Source organism: Pecten maximus, chromosome 8 (genome assembly GCF_902652985.1).
Source record: "Pecten maximus chromosome 8, xPecMax1.1, whole genome shotgun sequence".
In the NCBI taxonomy this organism is placed as follows: Eukaryota; Metazoa; Mollusca; class Bivalvia; order Pectinida; family Pectinidae; genus Pecten; species Pecten maximus.
Window position 1 is genome coordinate 29,322,224 of NC_047022.1, and position 21,300 is coordinate 29,343,523.

The following is a 21,300-nucleotide window of genomic DNA, read 5'->3' on the forward strand; positions in this document are numbered from 1 at the left end:
ACATGTATGTTTGGGACGTTACCTAAAGGTTACATGTAGTTGAGAATTCTTTAGTAATAAATGTAACTACAAAATACGACATTTTTTTACGAGGGTGTTCGAATGATTTTCCGAGGATCTCGAACGGAAGTTGAATACCTTTCTATATAGAGTACACATCGAGGATACATTTAACCCTGGTGTTAATGACAAGATACAAGTGCCTATGGTCTATATTTCGCCAAACCAGTGTCTACATGTAAACACAGGATGTTTTACCAAAATTTGGAGAACAACGAAACGCGTGTAAGACTACTGCAAATAAATCATTGTCAGTTTGTTTCAACAGCGACCAGCATCCCTCTCCGTGTGTTAACAGCCTGCCACGTGTCCCTCTCCGTGTGTTAACAGCCTGTCACGTGTCCCTCTCCGTGTGTTAACAGCCTGTCACGTGTCCCTCTCCGTGTGTTAACAGCCTGTCACGTGTCCCTCTCCGTGTGTTAACAGCCTGTCACGTGTCCCTCTCCGTGTGTTAACAGCCTGTCACGTGTCCCTCTCCGTGTGTTAACAGCCTGCCACGTGTCCCTCTCCGTGTGTTTACAGCCTGCCACGTGTCCATGAATGATCGCTGAATCAACATTGTCAATGTTATAAGTATCATTATTTATTTTTACATCAACACGACATGGCAACTTGATAATATTCGCACTTGAAGCGTATAAATGAAAGGCTATGGTTTGGCTTCCCTATTTGACACCTGACATTTCACGCCATGATCGAGAATTAATAAGGTCACGAACATCCCTGTTTGATCACAAGCCGCTACTATATAGTTGAAGTAATTCAACATTTAGTTTTATTTTCTACACAATATTACAGAAACGATGTATACAATTGTAACGCGCAGCACGTGTACCGCAGGGGTGCCACGCGTACGTGTGTCGGACTGCTACCAAGTTTTTGCCCATGGTTCGACTGCCGCTTTCGCTTGCAGATTCCAAATACACATGAATTATCCAGTAACAGACGATATTTAGTAAACTGGTGAGACTCGTCATATAAAGTTCAACAATTTATTAACATGTGTAAAATTAACAAAGTACCAAAATAATAACCGCGAGACACAGTGAGGGTTTTACAGTAATAAACATCTAGCCTAAATCATGTCAACCATCGTTTAATCACAAATGAAAATATGTATGAAATAGATGCGTTCTACCCCGAGTCTCAAGCACGTGGCATGTCCGGTCAGAATACAGCATTTGCTAACCACCCGTCTTTTCTCCCGTATCTACTAACGAGGTTTCCAACAACCATCCCTCGCCTTACCGGTATAGAAACAGCCCGAGAGGCGGAAATATTCTCTAGCCACTCCGCGAGTGCTCTCAAAATGGAATAATTCCTTCAAGCAACAACCTGACTTCCGACATAACACCGGCACCCGAGACTCAAATTAAACAAAGTTCTAAACGGCTGTGTGAAGTTAGCTCAACATACGACATACGACATACGACATTCAAAACTTCATATCTTGTGTTTTTACCAGCCAACGAGGTAACTTTTGAATGTTCAGCGGCTGAACATACGACATACGACATTCAGATTTTGAATGTTCAGCCGCTGAACATACGACATACGACATTCAGATTTTGATTTTGAATGTTCAGCGGCTCGACATACGACATACGACATTCAAATTTTGAATGTTCAGCCGCTGAACATACGACATACGACATTCAGATTTTGAATGTTCAGCCGCTCAACATACGACATACGACATTCAAAACTTCATATCTTGTGTTTTTACCAGCCGACGAGGGAACTTTTGAATGTTCAGCGGCTCAACATACGACATACGACATTCAAAACTTCATATCTTGTGTTTTTACCAGCCGACGAGGGAACTTTTGAATGTTCAGCGGCTCAACATTCGACATACGACATTCAAAACTTCATATCTTGTGTTTTTACCAGCCAACGAGGTAACTTTTGAATGTTCACACATGCATGTCGCACGCACGGGAGGCCGTCCTTAAATGACCTTAGCTGTTAATAGGACGTTAAACAAAATAAACCAAACCAAACCAATCACAAGATATGAAGTTTTGCATGTCGTATGCATGTCGTATGTTCAGCGGCTGAACATTCAAAATCTGAATGTCATATGTCGTATGTTCAGCGGCTGAACATTCAAAATTTGAATGTCGTATGTCGTATGTCGAGCCGCTGAACATTCAAAATCTGAATGTCGTATGTCGTATGTTCAGCGGCTGAACATTCAAAATATGAATGTCGTATGTCGTATGTTCAGCCGCTGAACATTCAAAAGTTACCTCGTTGGGTGGTAAAATCACAAGATATGAAGTTTTGAATGTCGTATGTCGTGTGTTCCGCGGCTGAACATTCAAAATCTGAATGTCGTATGTCGCATGTTCAGCGGCTGAACATTCAAAATTTGAATGCCGTATGTCGTATGTCGAGCCGCTGAACATTCAAAATCAAAATCTGAATGTCGTATGTCGTATGTTCAGCGGCTGAACATTCGAAATATGAATGTCGTATGTCGTATGTTCAGCCGCTGAACATTCAAAAGTTACCTCGTTGGCTGGTAAAATCACAAGATATGAAGTTTTGAATGTCGTATGTTCAGCGGCTGAACATTCAAAATCTGAATGTCGTATGTTCAGCGGCTGAACATTCAAAATTTGAATGTCGTATGTCGAATGTCGAGCCGCTGAACATTCAAAATCAAAATCTAAATGTCGTATGTCGTATGTTCAGCGGCTGAACATTCAAAATCTGAATGTCGTATGTCGTATGTTCAGCCGCTGAACATTCAAAAGTTACCTCGTTGGCTGGTAAAAACACAAGATGTGAAGTTTTGAATGTCGTATGCCGTATGTTCAGCGGCTGAACATTCAAGATCTGAATGTCGTATGTCGTATGTTCAGCCGCTGAACATTCAAAAGTTACCTCGTTGGCTGGTAAAAACACAAGATATGAAGTTTTGAAAGTCGTATGTCGTATGTTCAGCGGCTGAACATTCAAAATTTTAATGTCGTATGTCGTATGTCGAGCCGCTGAACATTCAAAATCCAAATCTGAATGACGTATGTCGTATGTTCAGCCGCTGAACATTCAAAAGTTACCTCGTTGGCTGGTAAAAACACAAGATATGAAGTTTTGAATGTCGTATGTCGTATGTTGAGCTAACTTCACACAGCCCAACAACAGACGACATGTGTCCTCTCCATCCACAACATCTTTAATTGCCGCGATATTTACATCACTCTGGGCCACGAGAATAGCCACATCTCCATCAGAATACACAGAAGTACACATCCATTGTGTAATTGATGTAAGAAACGTTGCTTGCAGGGGCTGTCTTTCTTTATTCTCGCCCATATTCATGCATTTACAAATACCCTTTTAACCCACACATAGTTACACAATAGAAGCGTCACTTTATGACTTTTCAACCAAAGAAGATGCTAATAACAACAATTTCTCGTCCGAACGAACAGCACAGATGAAATCGACAGATGAACGTTGAGTATAAATATGTGACTCTGACTTGTCAAAGTCCACATAGCTCGAGTTACGGCGTGCCCCCTGTGATAAACATCTTGACCTCGTTATGATTCGGTGTACTGACGTCCTCACGCAGGGAAGCAGATGACACAGGTAACATTAACATTAGTTGTATGCATGCAAGGGGTGGTACTAAAAAACGTCTTCTGTTTCAGGGTTTGAATGTTTCCAAAGTAACCGCTTATACATTACCATATAACGGTACAGGACAGGCCATTACTTAACATGCACGACGAGTCGTATATACCAACGACACTACATGTGTGACACATAGTACTACTTAGCGTGTGTACTTGGTCGAAACGCGTGGCCCCTTTGGTCGAAACGGTCCAAATGGCACAAAACTATTCCGCGAACAATCAATAATATGTTGTTAATTAGATGTACTTACGAAAAAAAAATCACCGACGGGTTATTCTGTCAAATTGAAAACAGTCAAAAACGTATAGGGGGTTACACTAGGTATTACATTTAAAAATGAATTAAAATGTCTTTTAAAATGATTATTAAATTCTTCTGCAGAAGCATGGAGTTATCCCTCATGGTGTTCTGTACCCTTCTCTTTGGTATACTGTCATGGAAGATGAACAGTTTAGTTCAAAAGTACAAAACATACATCGCCCTGTATACATCTGACAAGGTCATCAGATTCGGAAAGTTTCATCCATTATGGGGCCATATACATTTGGTAAGTTTTATAAAATCTGTGTTATATGTTAATGGACTGTCTGATCTATTTCTACTGGCATGTTGAAAAGTAGATTAGATAAGTCCACTGGTACAAGGTCATTACAAAAACGGCATAGTGTTAATGCTGGTGGTTATAATGTAAAACTGCTGGTGAAAAAAAATAACGAACTAATTAATAAATGCGTTTTAGCCCGGATAACAAAATTATGTAAGTTTGAATCATTTTTGGTGATAGTAAGACTACATTTGAATCAGGAATATAATTTCATTAATATGTCATTTGAATAGATACATCCTCTTATTCAGTCAGATTTGCCAGACCCCTCGCCAAAAAAAAAGTCGGCTCGCGCTTGCATTATCACTAAATTACTGACCCCCCCCCCCCTTTTGAAAATCCTTGATCCGCGCCTGTACGTATAGATTTTTACTGTGTGTCGTCGGTTGTGAAATCGTGCCTGTATACAGTATCAATCACATTTGTTCTAGTTGGTTCCTCTGATTAAATTCCAAGAGTTGGCTGTAAAGGGAATGCGTGAGACTGGAAAGAAGATAACTTGTTACTGGCTGGCCTTCCTGTACCCAATTCTAGGGGTGTGTCACCCGGACACAGTCAAGATCGTCCTCAAGTCGAGTGAGCCAAAGAACAAACAGAAAGGAGGAGGGTACTTCACTCTTCTGCCGTGGTTAGGTACCTGTTAAACCAAGCGTATACGTTGACCGTATCCAAATAATGTTATATTTTGTATGACAAATTGCAGCATATATTTAAGAACATCTTGTAAGCTTTCTAGAATATCTGCTCAGACATATTTGTTTGGTTGTTTTTGTTTTTTGTTTGTTTTTCTTTAGCTAATCACAAGGTATGTAATATAGTGGCAGTGTCAACAGATAGTTGGACAGCTGACGGGGGTGTTTTTATACTGCTATCACACTTTTAATGGCAGATATGGATACCAACATGTACAATAACGGGTTTACAAGTGACATAATAATAATTCTAAAGAAAAACAATTTATACAAATTCTTACAAGAATACTTATCAGATGGAGTATTTCCAGTGAAAAGTAAATGGAAAGCGAAAGTAAAATATAATGCACATTTATACGAAGAAAATTATGGAGAGAGCGAATGATTAGTGATCATGCTTTTCACACAATTCTGTAGTTCATGACAATTTAACTCCTCATATGTTTTGGAAATTATGGATAAAATTCCCTCATAGTAGAGAAGCCACACATAAAATAATGTCAGTAATTATAAGTTTAAGACAACCAGAGAAGGAATTATGTCACAAGTGTGGTAAATTGTAGAATTATGTATATGTTCATATCGTTTTACAATGTGCCTTTACAGAACAATTAAGAGATCAGTTATGGTGTGAACTTATTAATACGTATGAAATTATGTTCAATATTTATTTACACTCCCATTCAGATTTTCAGTTATGTCACATACTTATTGGTGGCAAAATTATGTATGAACTGGATATTTCAGAGTTAGTGGACTTCCGACTGTTATCGATTAAGTACGTTTCAAAAATTCTGAACAAATATTATGAATAATTACCTAAATATGTATTTTTTCTCTCTCTTTATAACTCTTATGATTGATATTGTTGTTTTCATTTTGTTTCTCATATTGTATACTGTATATGTATTCTATTTATATAAATTATCCTGCTTACGATTGTAACTATGTTATTCTATTTATGTAATCTTCTTTAAGGAGGAAATAAAGGGAACAATAATAATACCTACCTATATATAGCGTACGCATGGAATTGCTTTTTAATATGCACTTATCCTTGTGACATTTGAGTACGAAACCGTTAACAATGTGTATCAGTATCTATATTATAGGTACACATTTATTCATTGATATAGGTTTGTTAACATTCCATAAAGAAAGAGTGAAAATTTTAAATAGAAATACTCATGAATTGATAAACATATCAGTGGTCGTGTAGAGCTGAGTGTACAAACTAAAACACGTGACACTTAATTAAGATTATCTGTTGGTCTATATATCCTGCTTATCATATCGATCAAATATCATATCTGTGATATAAGTTAAGTTAAATTGGAATTGATCTTTCAATTCCAGGTGATGGGTTACTGATCAGTGATGGTAAGAAGTGGGAGAGAAACAGACGATTGTTGACACCTGCCTTTCACTTTGATGTACTCAAACCTTATGTACCAATCTATAACAAAGTCTTCGATATCTTCTTGGTAAGAGCCATAATCTCTCCTTAATTTATTGCTTATTTACTTATTTTTTATTATTATCATTTTTTTTCTTTTTTTTTTTTAAATTTCCATAACAATTGTTTAATCGACCGGATTTTATCACAATGATCTAATTACCGCAGTGATTTTGTGACAGGGATACTTATTGCGATTAATTTCAGATAAACCTTACACTTTTCTTTTCGCAGCTTTCGACTGAAATATAGCAATGCTATGTTCCATTGAAATCCTGAATAACAACATCGTATTTCTGTTTAGGACAAGTTGGATGAAGCGTCCAATAGTGGACAGAGTATTGAGATTTACCACAGAGTGGGACTCGCTACACTGGATACTCTACTACGCTGTGCCCTGTCATACGAAGACAATGTACAGGAACAGGGGTGAGAAGTGGTCGCGTTTAAAACATTGATTTCCAAATTTATTTAATGTGAAAATTTCTATAATTTATTGAATTATGGAGTACCTATGTTCCTTACATTAAGGCCCTAGAATATATCGTTTACTTGTTCGGTATATCATGTGTTATACAGTTGAGTGTAGACTAAAGGTTACACCCAAGTGCACTCCGAGTGCACTCCATTTGGACTTGGAGTGCACTCCGTTTGGACTCCAGGTAAACTTGGAGTGCACTCCAAGTGGACTCCGAGTCTACCTGGAGTCCTATAAGACACCATGCCTACCCCAGTTCTATAATCAGACTATATCATATATATATATTAATACTTTGATGCTTTTAATATAATTTACATATAAATAAATAGATTTTTACAAATTACTTTTGTTCTGTTAATATTACTATTAACATTTGTTTAGTCTACTCGGAATATTTCTTTTATTATTAATACATGGTAATAATGCCTACACTGTACATGTTAAATTTATATTTATTAAGATCCATAAAAGACAGTTATACAATTTATGCTATAATCAGGTTTCTATGAAAGTTAATTGCTTATTATTTCATATTTCATTAAGATGTAAGTAAATTGTATTTCATTTTATTAAGGAATTGAAAATTATTTCAATTAGAATATTTATTATTGTACATATATCATGACTGTAAAGGAAGTTCAGATGATATATCTATATTACGTTATTGATTATTCAAAATATTGAAAGTTTACAGTATTTAATGAATTATGTGTTTTTTTTTATATAAGACATTCTCTACATATATGTACTCAATTCAGGCAAGTAATTATAAAATGAACAATCATTTTAGTTGATATATAATAGGTTATATATATTTAAATGTATCATTAGAAAAATATACATTTACAACTGTACATATTCACGAGCATTACCTAGTTAAATTAATGTTCTGACATAACGTACACACAAGTATGTAGTTCTGGACTACCCATAATAAATGACAGTATCTGTTTAATTGCTATTATTATTGGCCATGCATGACTGACTCTGGCCTGACATCCCTGATACTGTGCCAGGTGAGTTTTAGGAGCCAGCTACAGGTACTGTCCTGAGTTCACAGAAATACCTGTGTCAATACTGTCACTGTATGGCTTCAAATGATGAAGCTGTGCAAAGCAGGGTCACAGTGTTATAACCTCAGGCCAATTAACAGAACAGTAAGATTATCTCCTGACTTGAAGGAAAGGATTGTAGCTCTCCATTTGAGAGGCCTTAATCAGACCAAAATTACATGTATAAACTAAATACCAGTGTAATTAAGGTGGAAATGTCAAGATAAGTTGTAAAACCATTAACAAATTGGTTAACAGGTTTAAGAAGACAAACTCTATTGAAATGAAGTCATTCTTTACTGAAATTAGAAAGTAAAAATAAGCTGTTTCTTATTACATTGTAATCTAAACCGTAAGTCCTTGAGACTAAACGTATTGGCTGGTTTATGCAGGTGTCCGGTATGTAAAGGTACAATGTTGAATGATATAAGTTCAAAAAAAATAATGCAAATCAAATTAAGAAATGATGCAGTTCTTATCTTGTAAGATTCAAAAATATAAAGACATTGCTTTAAAAAAATAATTGTAAAGAAAGAGATTAAAGTAAAAAAAAAAAAAAAAAAAAAATCAGTGTAATTCAAAATGGTATAATGAATGTAAATTCACCATTTCCCAAAACCAAACTATAGCTTTATACCCGTAATTAGTACACATTGTTCTCATCCAGGAAATAAGAGTATAGAGCCTGAGGTAAAATTTGCCTCAGGGCAGTTGGACACGGCAACCTATGTACCATTTACCTGTAAAACTGACCTGTGAGAACTACATCTTTTTCTATCTCAGTCAATATCTATCATGATATGTGTCACTCATACATTGTATGTAACAGATACAGGTCATGAATGTACAATGGTTGTTCAAGCCAATTATAAAATCACAAAATTAAATGTTCAAACTTAAAAAAAAACCGCATAAGGGCCGCTGCAGTTGGTGTATGGAATGTTTGATAAGTATTTACTTAACTCAAACATGAAAATTATATTAATCTATGTTGATTTACATATTGACCTCTAATACTCTATACATGCTTCCATTATAATATCAAAGACATAAAGTAATAGCACCACTTTGAATTTTTTTTGTTTTCAAATTTTTTTTTTTCTATAAATGACATAACTGTTATAATAATACTGTAATAGGAATGGACAATCATATAATTTCAAAAGTGTCAGATATCGACCGTCACAAGTCCTATATTTCTATAAGACTCTGATAAAGGTTAGCCAGAGTTTCCTCTGGCCCTGACACCATATTACACCAGACATGGTGTGTGTCAGGGCCAGAGGAAACTGGGGCTAGGTAAAGGTAAGGTGTGATGACAAGTTTCTATCTAACAATTAAGGGGGTCTTTATCTAGTTAGATGACCGTGTGTACACCTGTCCAGATCTTCACACCTTACGGGGTAAACTTGGAGGAAGGGGTCATTATTGGGGTCAGTGTAAGTCTGGCTTTTCTCCACACCCCTGTAATCACGCTTGATATACAGGTAAATATTGACCCTGGAAGTTGGGGGGGGGGGGGGGGGGGGGGGGGGGGGGGGGGATGTATCTGATATAACTGTTAAAAGAACTCCATGTATGACCTGGATTTAATGAGGCAGGCATAACAAAAAAAAGTTGGTTTACCAAATAGAAATGTAAGTCTGATGTTAAACTGTAAATCAAAATTAGACATTAGATCCGTAATATGCTACCCAGGTGATAAAAAAAAAACTTTCTTTTTTATTGTATGTTAAGATAAATATAAACTGTTGGAAGAAAAGTATTTGAAATATATTAAAAACAGTACTTAGTACTTCGAGTACAAGTTAGGTCCAGTACACAATCAAACTCTACATTTTGAGAGATCACAAACAACTTGCCAAATTTATATACATTTTTGTTTATTGTCAATTTTCTACTAATTGACGTGGCTTGTTAAAACTCTTCAAATCAAAGGAATGCTATCATACATTTTTCAACGAAGTGCCAGATCTATTCATTTTATGTAGGGTTTACTAATAGAAAAAAATCTATTATATTATATATATAGATGCTGTTAGTTAACCAACGAAAAATGACCCAACAAAATAATAAGATGATATATACAAAGATAAAACAGTAACACATATCTTATTGTTACATGTTTAAGGAGTCTAAATGTATAAGAGTATACATCTATCTATAAATATTATGTATATATGTACTTGGTTACAGGTACATGTGATACATGTGGACCCAGGTAGGATTGGGGCCTGATAGGACTCCAGGTAAACTTGGAGTGCACTCCGAGTGCACTCCAAGTTTACCTGGAGTCCAAACGGAGTGCACTCCGAGTCCAAACGGAGTGCACTCGGAGTGCACTTTGTGTAACCTTTAGTCTACACTCAACTGTAGTTTTCACTTGTGTGTCATCTGTGTTAAACATTTTAAAACAAATGTTTAAAATACTATAGGTCACTAATAATCCTATTTCGCTGTGTTATGTCTGATTGTCAAAAGAATCATTTCTCTTCGTTTTCCTTGTTTTTCTTCCGTTAGAGTAGACCTAGTACTGATCAGTGTAAATGTACATCGTACCACGAAGTTAATTGTAATTGCGAGAGTGTTGAAATGCTGTGGGCCTATAACTTTTGTATTCGATTCTTTTACAGATCTAAGAACCCATATGTGAATGCGGTCCGGATACTTACAAACATCTCACTGAAGAGAATCATGTAAGATTTAACGACAGATATCTTGGACTCCTATCTGACACCTGACTGTATACACAGGAACTTGACAACCAGCATTCCATTTAAAGTTATATATTAACTTAGGGTTGGGAATCTGTACAAAGTGCCTGTGTCAATCGTTCCTTGAACGGGAAGCGGTGTAAGGGGGATAACTCGTTAAATACAGTGTGCGGATTTAAAGAGGTGGTTTCACCGTAGTTGATAGATATATAATTCATAATTATTCTCAGTGATATCATATCACTTATGATAATATACCGCAGAAATTGCTACAATAATTTAATTTGATTTACCACGCTGTAAACGTTAAGGCAAGGTAAACACTGGAAATGTTTCATTTGAACATTTGTATATTCGCTCTGGTACCATTTTAAAGTTATGAAAGCCCCTACCAAGTATCATGGATTCAGTAATATTTAATATATTGTTCACATACAAAGAAAAAGTGTTGTTAATTTATATATGACAACAGCAGATAATCATAACGCCACGACAAAATAATACATATCCAAGATGGCTTCCCTAAATGTCTAGCATGTCAGTCTATTTGTTGGAACCGTCAACTTGTAAAATGTACAGTAAATATCAAATTCATGTAAAAAGCGAGGTCGAACGGGCCTTAGATTTTGTCTCGCATGTTTTATAAACCAAACATAGTAAGTGCAGACAAGCAATCTCTCGTGTTTAGCGGGGCGGGACACTATAACACAAATCCCATTAATGTGCACGAATAGTACCAATTTGTTATGTTTAAATATGTGGGGATCTCCATATGCATGCTAGGGATAATAGTATTCATATTTTCCATACACAAGTTCAATGGAATTGGGCACGTGTTAAAAAAACACTTTTTTAACAATTTACAACAATTCGTTATAAGAGAATTAAATACCTTTGTTGGAAACTATAGATGCAAACGAATCTACTGATATACTAAAGATGCTTTATATTTTTACAAATCATTTTTGTATTAAAGGACTTTTAAATTACCAGGCTTCTTGAACCTTATGAATCGCCTATCGATTGCCTCAATAAATATGAATATTTCAATCGACAAATTGTCCCAATTCTCCACAATTAATCAACAATCCTTTGACTGTTGGTACATGTAATTCAAGGATGAAAAAAGTTATCCGAATTATGGCATGTAAAATAATTAATTTTGGTTTCCACAACCGCAACTTGACGTAGAACTTAAATAGTGTAACAGTAATGTAATTCTTTGTTAAAATAAAGGTCCGGTAGATATGAACATTAATCAGCACATCCATCTGATAAATGATTTACCCACACAATAGTCACAGTAAATGTAGTGATCCAGTACTGGTTAATAACATGGCCGAAAACTTCAATTTAAGACTTATATAACAAAATGCAAAATTCCATTTACTCCAAATAGGCAAACTTTACACGATGCTTTAAATTATCGAAAACAGTTTTTAAAATAAAATTTATTTCATACGCTAGATTTACATATATGTGTATGACCTTGCTCTGTTTGGCTAATTACTATTTATCTTTTTTTCCGTTTTAGGGAGCCATGGTTACATCCAGATATATTATTTAAGATGTCGCCATCTGGAAGAAAATACTTTAAACATGCAAAGTACGTACATGATTTCGACGAGAGAATTATCCAGGAAAGAAAGCAAGCGTTGGTAGGTTGATGTATTTAATTAGTCATTGATTGATTTAGTTACCGGTTCCACTGACAACAACCGACGTCTTCTTAAATGTGCAACACAAAACATTAGGGAGTTACTTGTTACTCTACACTAACCAGATTTTCTCTCCTAATTCCACATTATAGTATTTTCAAAATTGATGAAGAGCACCGCAATCAGACGAAAAAATGATTTATGAATATTGACTACTTTCACCTGTCATTGAACTCTTCCGATTAGGCTTTTGGGCATTACATCTCTGAGCCATGTGGTACACGCACCTGATGAACAGCTTTCCTTGATGCTGTTGTACAGTTAGATTTGTCTGCTTTGTTTTTTTAACAGGCGGCCGACCCGTCGTTGATTACAAGGCGTCGTCGAGACTTCCTGGACATTCTATTAACCGCCCGAGACGAGAACGGTACAGGGCTGACCGACCGTGAGATCAGGGACGAAGTCGACACTTTTTTATTTGAGGGTAAAGTAGTATAATACATCACAGTCAACCGAGAAAACTATCTGATAAAATGTCAGTATACATACAGATACACGGATTGTATAATGCCTTTAGGACTTGACGGCCTTTTGCTGTAAATTAAGAAGATATAGGTTTTTTTTTACAGATAAGAATGTTTTAGAATTGAATATCTATACTAATAAAGTAGTGGTTTGTTTCTATAGAAGTAATGACTTGGAGATCAATCGAATGATTTAACGGTTTTTGGTGACATCATTTCTTGCGAGAGGCTGTTAAGATATCAATTGTTGTTAAGACGTATTGAATATTTAAATAGTTTGAGCTGATGACCTCACCAGAATTAACAAGTTGACTTAAAGGGGCATGCCTTCGTTCGGACATCAGAAACGTGCAATTTCTATTGATAAAATCTATGCCCGAATGAGGATCATATGAGTTTTTGTGCCTACCAGTAATGAAAGTAACGCCAAAATGTACAGAAAAATTACATTTCGTGCAAAATACCATCTGCCTTTGCGGTAATAAGTATTACTTCGGGTCGAATTGAGATTGCTTGCGATATAATACTAATTTGGGGTCCCTTGAGAGTAATACTGCCGTATTAATTCAAAGATTATAACTTTTACAACTTGGGAAAAATACATATTTTCCATCAAGTTTTATTTTGTCGACATACTGTACACTTTATTCAAACGAAAGAATGTCCCTTTAAAGATTACTTATAAAATAGAATGTCGCATTTTCCGCTATCGGTACCTTTTCTGCACAGGTACTTGTGGACATGATTATGGTATTTTTAATTTAAATGTTACATTATAGACGAGTAAATTATTGTATTACAATCGCATGCTTAATTTGTAAAAAATATATCGTACCTAGGCCTTATGAATACTAAAAGGTAAGCAAGTAAAAGATCGAAAATCTAGGTCACCGCCTACCCTCTCGCGGAAATCCCTGTTTTCCCTGAAATATGCATTGTTTTACTGCTACAAGCCTATGTGCCATCGATTCAGAAATTGTTTTTCTTCTTAGCTGGCCATCATTTATTAACTGTTGTGCACGCATTGCTCGGAAATTTATATCCGAACTCAAATTAAGCTACGATCACAACAACCATTCAGTGTTCCTTTACGGAAGTGACGACAACACAGCTAGTAATGGCGTTAACACCCGATGCAGTCCGAAATTAATATTTAAAATATTTAAGGATTGAACGGCCTTTTTTGGTGTCTATGGTCGATATAGATGCCAGAGCTTTGCAAACAAACATGTCATATTGTGCGACCATAGACACCAAAACAAGACAGTTTAATGCTTATATTTACATTCTCGACATATTCGTTTTGTTATTTATGAAAATTAAAATTGAGTTAGCATAAAAATGCCAATATTCAGCGATTTCGTCAATGGAGTTCGACAAATAGAACAGCCTATTTTTTCTAAATTCATTTGTCACGGGCAGATTAGCAAACAAAAAATGCATTGAAATAATACGAAAAAAACACAGTCTGTTAAATTCTATTCATTATTTGTGTATCAATATTGTATAAAATTTCTTTTTGATACTTTTTAATTAACATAAAAAACGACGTAGTCCTAGTTTTTTTCCATAGAGGCATGATTGTTTACGTTATTTACAAGTAGTTCCGGTGGGTGAATATATTCATGCGCGGCATGGATTGATGTCACGTTTTGGGTGTCAATTATGGTCACATAGACTGCAAATCTTTTTACTTAGTTTATATTGTGACTTTGCCACCAAAATGTAAATATTTAAATTTCGCGGATATAATTTACAAAATGATGTTTCGGACTGCATCGGGTGTTAACTGTCAACAAGCCCTGGCAAGTACCAGTTACCTACCCCATGTATTCGATTGCACTAACGTCGATTAGTGGTATAAGATGCCCCGCTCTTTCAAATGTCCACTACATGAATCGCAGATATCGGTAGATATTGTTGGTCAGAATACATTGTAAGGAGAGTAGCTAATAAGAAATACTCGCAATTAGATATATAGCATTAGTTGTTTTAACGCTGTGTGTATTCTGTGTACATGTAGGTCATGATACGACAGCCTCGTCTCTGAGCTGGGCCATATATTCCTTATCAAAGAACCCGGAAGAGCAACAAAAAGTCTACGAGGAAGTGACGAAAGTTCTCGGTAATAGGACACAAGTTGAATGGTAAGCATTAGTTCCTGAGTTTTTAAAGAATTCATATTTGTGATATGTTCTACTGTAAGTTACTCATAAATTACAATATATCTAAACAACTTGTTCGAAGAACAGTTGGCATTATGTGGAGACAAAATAAGGTGTAATACAGAGAAGACACAGGGGAAGGTATTTTGACTAAGATAAAGACAAACATTGGATTTCAGCAAAAGTATGATTTTTTCCCGAGAAGTACAAGTTGAACAGGACCAGGTGTTCTGAAAGGGTTAGCGTCTTCTGCTTCATCGACGCCCTAATGAACACGAGGCATGTCCATCAGCATCAAACACGTCTGACTTCATATCACACAAGAAAAGAGAATCTTTCCATATGAGATCCTGATGTCAACCATAAAACTTCCCCATGATCTTTATCAACTTTCATCTCGCGAAACCTTGGGTTATTTTTACCCATTAGTATTCGACATCTGTCACGAATATCGTAATAAGGGGAAGACGTCCTTGAATATCAAATAAAACTGGGATAGGGGAATATCGTAGGTAGGGGAAGCATGACGTATATCACTATGTGGAAAAGCAAAATTAACAATTGAGAAATTGAAAGCACCGTGCTTGCCATACAGCTTAGTTGTCAAAATCGTGGTAATCGCTTGATAAGAAAAAGAACGAGACTGATTTTAATGTACAAACCATCCCAGAGTAGACAGTTATGCTCCTAATGGTTTTGTGGTGAAATGCTCTTCACTCGTCTTTAAATCTTCCCATAGATTTACGGACCATTTTAAAAGGCATCGTTGTTTAATTTGTAACAAGTTGATTCAATTGTTATGTAGGTCTGAAATAAAGGAGTTTACTCGCCTTACCTTATTCCTAAAGGAGTCCATGCGTATGTTTTCCCCTGTACCTTCCGTAGGCAGGATTACAACGAAGGAACTAGACTTGGACGGCCTCAAGGTTCCGGCCAATATTGAGATATACGTGTTGATACATGCTCTTAACAAACGGGAGGATATATGGGGTGATCCCGAGGTATGTATAACCATTTTGAATTATAATGTATGCCATGTTAAATCTGATACATGGTAGCACCGATTCGGAATACTCGCACGTACTGCAGGTTTTTAACCCAATATTACTGGTATTCGGTGTTTATTGAAATACGAGTTAAAATGCATTCCCTCCATTATTTTAACACTGTTAGGTTCATGCTGATATCCTCATTTTATATATTTGGTTCTTGGGCATCAACGACGAATCCTTCATGGACGGACAGGTTGTATTTTGTCTTTTACAATCATTATTCGACATATACAGTATATATGTAAATTCCACCAGTAGAGCTTAGCGTTCACCTTTCTTATCTTATTTTACAACAGACACAGACGGGAATAACTCAAGCAACATACATGTACATTGAGTAATGGTACATGCTGACATTCGACATACAGCTGGTTTTCATACAGAGGCTCATTAGTGATGCTAGAGGCTAAACGTGTGGAAATGAATTCAAAAGACTGTACAGTTGTTGATTTTCGGGGGGATTTAATTTCACCATATTCGCGGTCATTGAATATAGCGCGGAAATAAATAAGTAGCGAATTTTTATATATTCAAAATATACACAAAACTGTGTGTAAGTGTTTTCTGCAGGTGTTGTGAGAAATGCTATACCCGCGAACTAGTTCCGGCGGAGACATTTTACCCGCGACTTGCCTCAATTAAAAAAATTCGAGGTCGATTTTTAGCAATATTGAGCTTATTGCGTAATCTTGGTTTTGAAAAAAAAACGTCTTGAGGACAGGATATCTCAAGTTATGTATCATTTATTCTAATCAAATTACACATTTATAAACAAGGACGGAACTGATAAAATCCGGAGACAAACAGACATAAACTGAATTTCTAAAGGATTAAAATTAATTTCATTTCTCCTTCTATGTCTTAGTAAAACTGATTGTCAAACACAATGCATTCTAGTAAAATATATGGTTGACTTCTCAATTTCGAACTGTAAAGTATTATATATGAACAGACTGAGGTAATTAAATGAAGTTTACTTAACTTTACACAAATAATCATGATGTGCGAAGCGCTTTAACATTATGTTTACCTATGTCAGATGTTTTATTTTACTTAGACAGCATCATAGTCGTATTCCATAGACAACATACATTATAGTCGACTGTTTAGACTCATCAGATGTCCTGGTTTCTTCACCAGTGATTCAGTTGAGGAAGTGACAAAAGGGGTCACTTTATCTACGGATAATTTGAATTAATGTATTAAGCTAAAGATATTCTTTGTAGGTCAAACAATCAAGAGTTTTACTTTATGTGTTTGATAAAATATTGTTGTTGACAGATGTATTTGGGCAGTAGACACATTACAGATGTAGTACATTTCAAATGTTGTTAATGTGAACAGATTTCGAAATTCTTGAAGCACAAAACATGTATCAATTCATACATGTAATAAAGTGTGCTATATGGATACATATTTATCAAATGGCAATTCTATATGAACATGTATTGTTATGTCCTGACTATATGTTTATCTTGGATTTTATGAAAAAAGATCAATATGACCTAATTTTGGAAACATTGTCAGAGAACAGTGGAAATTAATATCTGGGATGAAAAAGAAATGGTGAAATTATAATATTGTGACCTACTTCTAATCTTTGCCATTGGAAAACGGAAAATGACATCTGTGGTGAGCATATGCATTATATGCTGGACTTTAGTTTTGCTAAATTAGGTCACTGTGACAAGTATTGTAAAAATTGTCATAGGATAATCAAAATTGACATGCATGATGCTGAACTTGCATTTTGCAAAATCAAGTCAATGTCTGTTTCAAAATTGTCATAGGACAATGCACATCTGAATCTTTATCTTGGATGAACAATGGATGCTGAACTTGATTTTTTCGAAATGAGATCACTGTGACATCTTTTCTAAAAAAGGACATTTAAGAATAATAGCCCAATGTATTGAGTGTTTTGGAGCTAGGGATGCGGTATGTTGGTGTACATTTTACAATGACCTTTGTAATTTTTGTGATCACTCACTCGAATCTCACTACAATTAAAACGGATACTTCTGTTGAAAAATGTATCAATCAAGAAACCAGTCTATACCTTCATTGAAATTTGTTAACTGGACCATCGTGCTACGATGCAGGAATTGTATTTTTGTATTTTCGTTTCAGACATTCAGACCTGACCGATTTGTGAATGACCCTGAAAAAGATCCCTACAGCTACGTGCCATTCTCCGCTGGTCCGAGGTATGACTTTGTTTACAAATATACGTTACCTGTTTTCTCTGTTTATGCCTTTCTATATCATTGATCTCATAAACAAAACATATCTTAAGCCAAAGTAAACATAAACAATTAACGAAGATTTCATGCCATAGTGTCAGTTCTCTAATCTAGGAATATGGTCATTTTTATACTGAATTTAATTACATTGTTCATGATAAATCCTGTGAATTTATTTCATTCTGACATAACACTGTCAACATGGCAATCAAGTGGCCTTTCATATGATTATTCCATTTAAGATTCGTCATTAGTGCATATGTATCATGTTATATGAATGGACGGTGTTACATAACCAACTGAATACTAAATACAATCCGGATTGACAGGGTAACAACGCAAGATATGTTATTGAACATGTTATACATCTTTGATGGAAAATGGTTGAACCGGTTACCTCAATTAATAGTTGTTTCATTTCTGTTACAGAAATTGTATAGGGCAAAATTTCGCCCTTAACGAGCAGAAAGTTGCCCTGGCGAAATTAGTCCACAGGTAATTCAAAGTTGTACAGTGAAGCTTTTCAAATCCGGCGCTGAATATCCCGACATATCTTCGTAACCGACATATATATCCGATTCCATTTCTTACACAATATCAAATATTGCAAAGAATTCAATGGTAGTATCCTGGAGAATGTCATGTTATCAATCATCCATAAGGTAACACAGAATGTTTGAAGCACAGATAATTAAAAAACTTTACGCTATAAAGCGCCCCTCCTAATAACTTCATATTTGTTGATATATAATCCAACTCTATTTTGTTTCAGATTTAAAGTATTACCTGACACGGACCATGAACCTGAGGTAGACGTTGATCTTGTCTTGCGCTCCGTAAACGGAATACGTATAAAGTTAGAGAGGAGATGACAATAGCAAGCCAGCCACCTCAAAAAAACATAGAGTTCACCTGAAATCCAATCATTGTCCTGATTCCATTTTAAGTGTACTCCATTGATTACCAAGATGGGGTTTAAATTTTTACATATTTCATGCCAATATATTTGTATATATAGTACCCATTTTTTGTTTAAGAAAACTCTTAGAACAAAAGAGCAAATGCATGACTTTGATGTGAATGGAGTACGATAGTTTTGTCACAAAGTTTATGAATAGTGCTTTCTTTGCAAAGAGCATAAGTAATAAAAATATGCCACACAATTCATATAAAACTGCATCATACATGAATACTGTCCTTCTTGGACTAAAAAAGTTCTTAGGGAAGAATGGTGGTAAACAATGGGAAGTTGTGAACTTTAACACACACACTTACCTTATCAAATATTGTTGGTATATTTAGGGTATTAAATTTGTTTTTCATATAATGTACAAGAGATACGGTGGACGTGATAGCTTTGTCGATAAGGGTGCCAGCTACTTAACCTCAGGTGAAGATCCAAGGATCCATTCCCTTGACGGTTTGTGTTTCTCGGGATACTGTGAAATGAGCCACACTATTCTTGGGCAAGACTCTTTGCCATCATTGTTTTGGATGGCTTGAGACCGTATGTTGGCATGTGAGGTAGTCACCAACTACTACCATGAGACATCGCCTCAAAATGACACTGGCTGTTCAGGGGCGATAAACCAACAAAAAGGAGACACGAGATACACATGCAGTAGTGTTTTCTTAACGTTGCGATTATTTATATTAAATGAGATAGACGAGATAAATCCGTCCGCAGAGCTTACCATCCAGCGTCCCCCCCCCCCCCCCCCCCCCCCCCCCAAAAAAATAAAAATAATAAATACGACACAAAAATGTATGTCACTGATTTCGTGTTTGTGTTTGTGTTTTTGTAACAACTACTACAGCTATATAATGAATAGTGGTTATCCAATGAGCCTGTATTTTAATATGTAGCATACGTATCGTTACATCGCTAACGGGGAGTAAATACTGTAATGCGGGTATTGCAATACTGATGCCTGATTTTTTCATGCATTCTGTCTGAGAAAAAAAGTAGCCATATGGTATACGTATTAAATTAATTGCGATATCTATATTTACAATAGAGATGCATTGCATCTTTTCGCTAGTTAAATAGTTTTGTTTGTAATATTTTTTTAAGAACATGTTTAAGAAAAGAACAGTTAGCATATCAAATAAGGCAATGTCCTTGTTCCTTAGTTTCTGAATAGGATATATACAATTTTCCAATCAATTATTTTCATGGAATTTTTTTTTTTTCAAACAACAAAAACTCTTACAAACCTTAATAAAAAAAGGCCGGGCCAGATTTATAAAACCTGTGCTCATGGTCCTGTTTTGATGAGATCTTTGATAAATTAAGACTACTGCGAAAACAACAAATCTGGACTGGTATAATTCTTAATTATTCATATATATCAAAGTATATTTCAACAACTGTAATAGTACGGGAGACCTACTGCTATAAGCGCCTCGAACTTCACTGCAAACCGAATCGAGTGCGTCAGCTAGCACACAACAGGGATGTGTGTTACACGTATGCGAATTATTGTTCATATCTCCGCTTTTTTCAGTATTTCCACTTTCTTTACACTTAAATTTGATCATTTCTGTTTCAGTCTAATCAAATTTATTCATCAGGGTTTTCCTACTCATTCGAAGGAATAGAAAAAGAACGGTTTGACTGGATTCCTAACCGTAGTTGTTTTCCTTTTATTTCTGTTTTTTTTTAATAATTGCGAAGGTGCGACTGGATAATATCAAATGAATTATTGTGACGTCAATGTCGTCCTAACGCAACTTAATGTTCCTAATCCGGCACAGATCTCTGTCATTTTTATAGTAGACGCATGTGCACATGGTTATAAACAAAATTTACATATGTAATACGATTTTGTGTTCCTCCAAACAGCATTCAACGATAAAATAACAAGACCAGGTTACAATCTTATATCTTTATTTTGATATGTGTAAAAACATAGTAAATTTACGCCGTATACTCATTTAGTTATTTC

General features: G+C 35.6%; 1 protein-coding gene across 2 annotated transcripts; it reads left to right on the forward strand.

Moving 5' to 3' along the window:
* Positions 1-3,612: 3,612 nt before the first annotated feature.
* LOC117333132 (cytochrome P450 4F4-like) lies at positions 3,613-20,068 on the forward strand. 2 transcript variants are annotated; one of them, XM_033892270.1, is made up of 13 exons: positions 3,613-3,663; positions 4,093-4,258; positions 4,747-4,948; positions 6,364-6,491; positions 6,768-6,892; positions 10,630-10,692; positions 12,245-12,368; positions 12,720-12,852; positions 14,916-15,039; positions 15,863-16,058; positions 18,240-18,316; positions 18,782-18,847; positions 19,125-20,068. In XM_033892270.1, the coding sequence occupies exons 2-13, from the start codon at positions 4,097-4,099 to the stop codon at positions 19,222-19,224; spliced, it is 1,500 nt and encodes a 499-aa protein (XP_033748161.1). In that variant the 5' UTR covers positions 3,613-3,663; positions 4,093-4,096; the 3' UTR covers positions 19,225-20,068. The 2 variants fall into 2 exon arrangements, with proteins under 2 accessions (XP_033748161.1, XP_033748162.1); XM_033892271.1 differs by lacking the exons at positions 18,240-18,316; positions 18,782-18,847; positions 19,125-20,068 and adding an exon at positions 16,406-18,228.
* The last annotated feature ends 1,232 nt before the right edge of the window (positions 20,069-21,300 follow it).

Coding starts and splice junctions, on each gene's coding strand:
- LOC117333132 (XM_033892270.1), top strand. CDS start 4,097: ATGGAGTTATCCCTCATGGTGTTCTGTACCCTTCTCTTTGGTATACTG. Junction 12,853..14,915: donor CGACACTTTTTTATTTGAGG/GTAAAGTAGTAT, acceptor GTGTACATGTAG/GTCATGATACGACAGCCTCG. Junction 15,040..15,862: donor AATAGGACACAAGTTGAATG/GTAAGCATTAGT, acceptor ATTGTTATGTAG/GTCTGAAATAAAGGAGTTTA.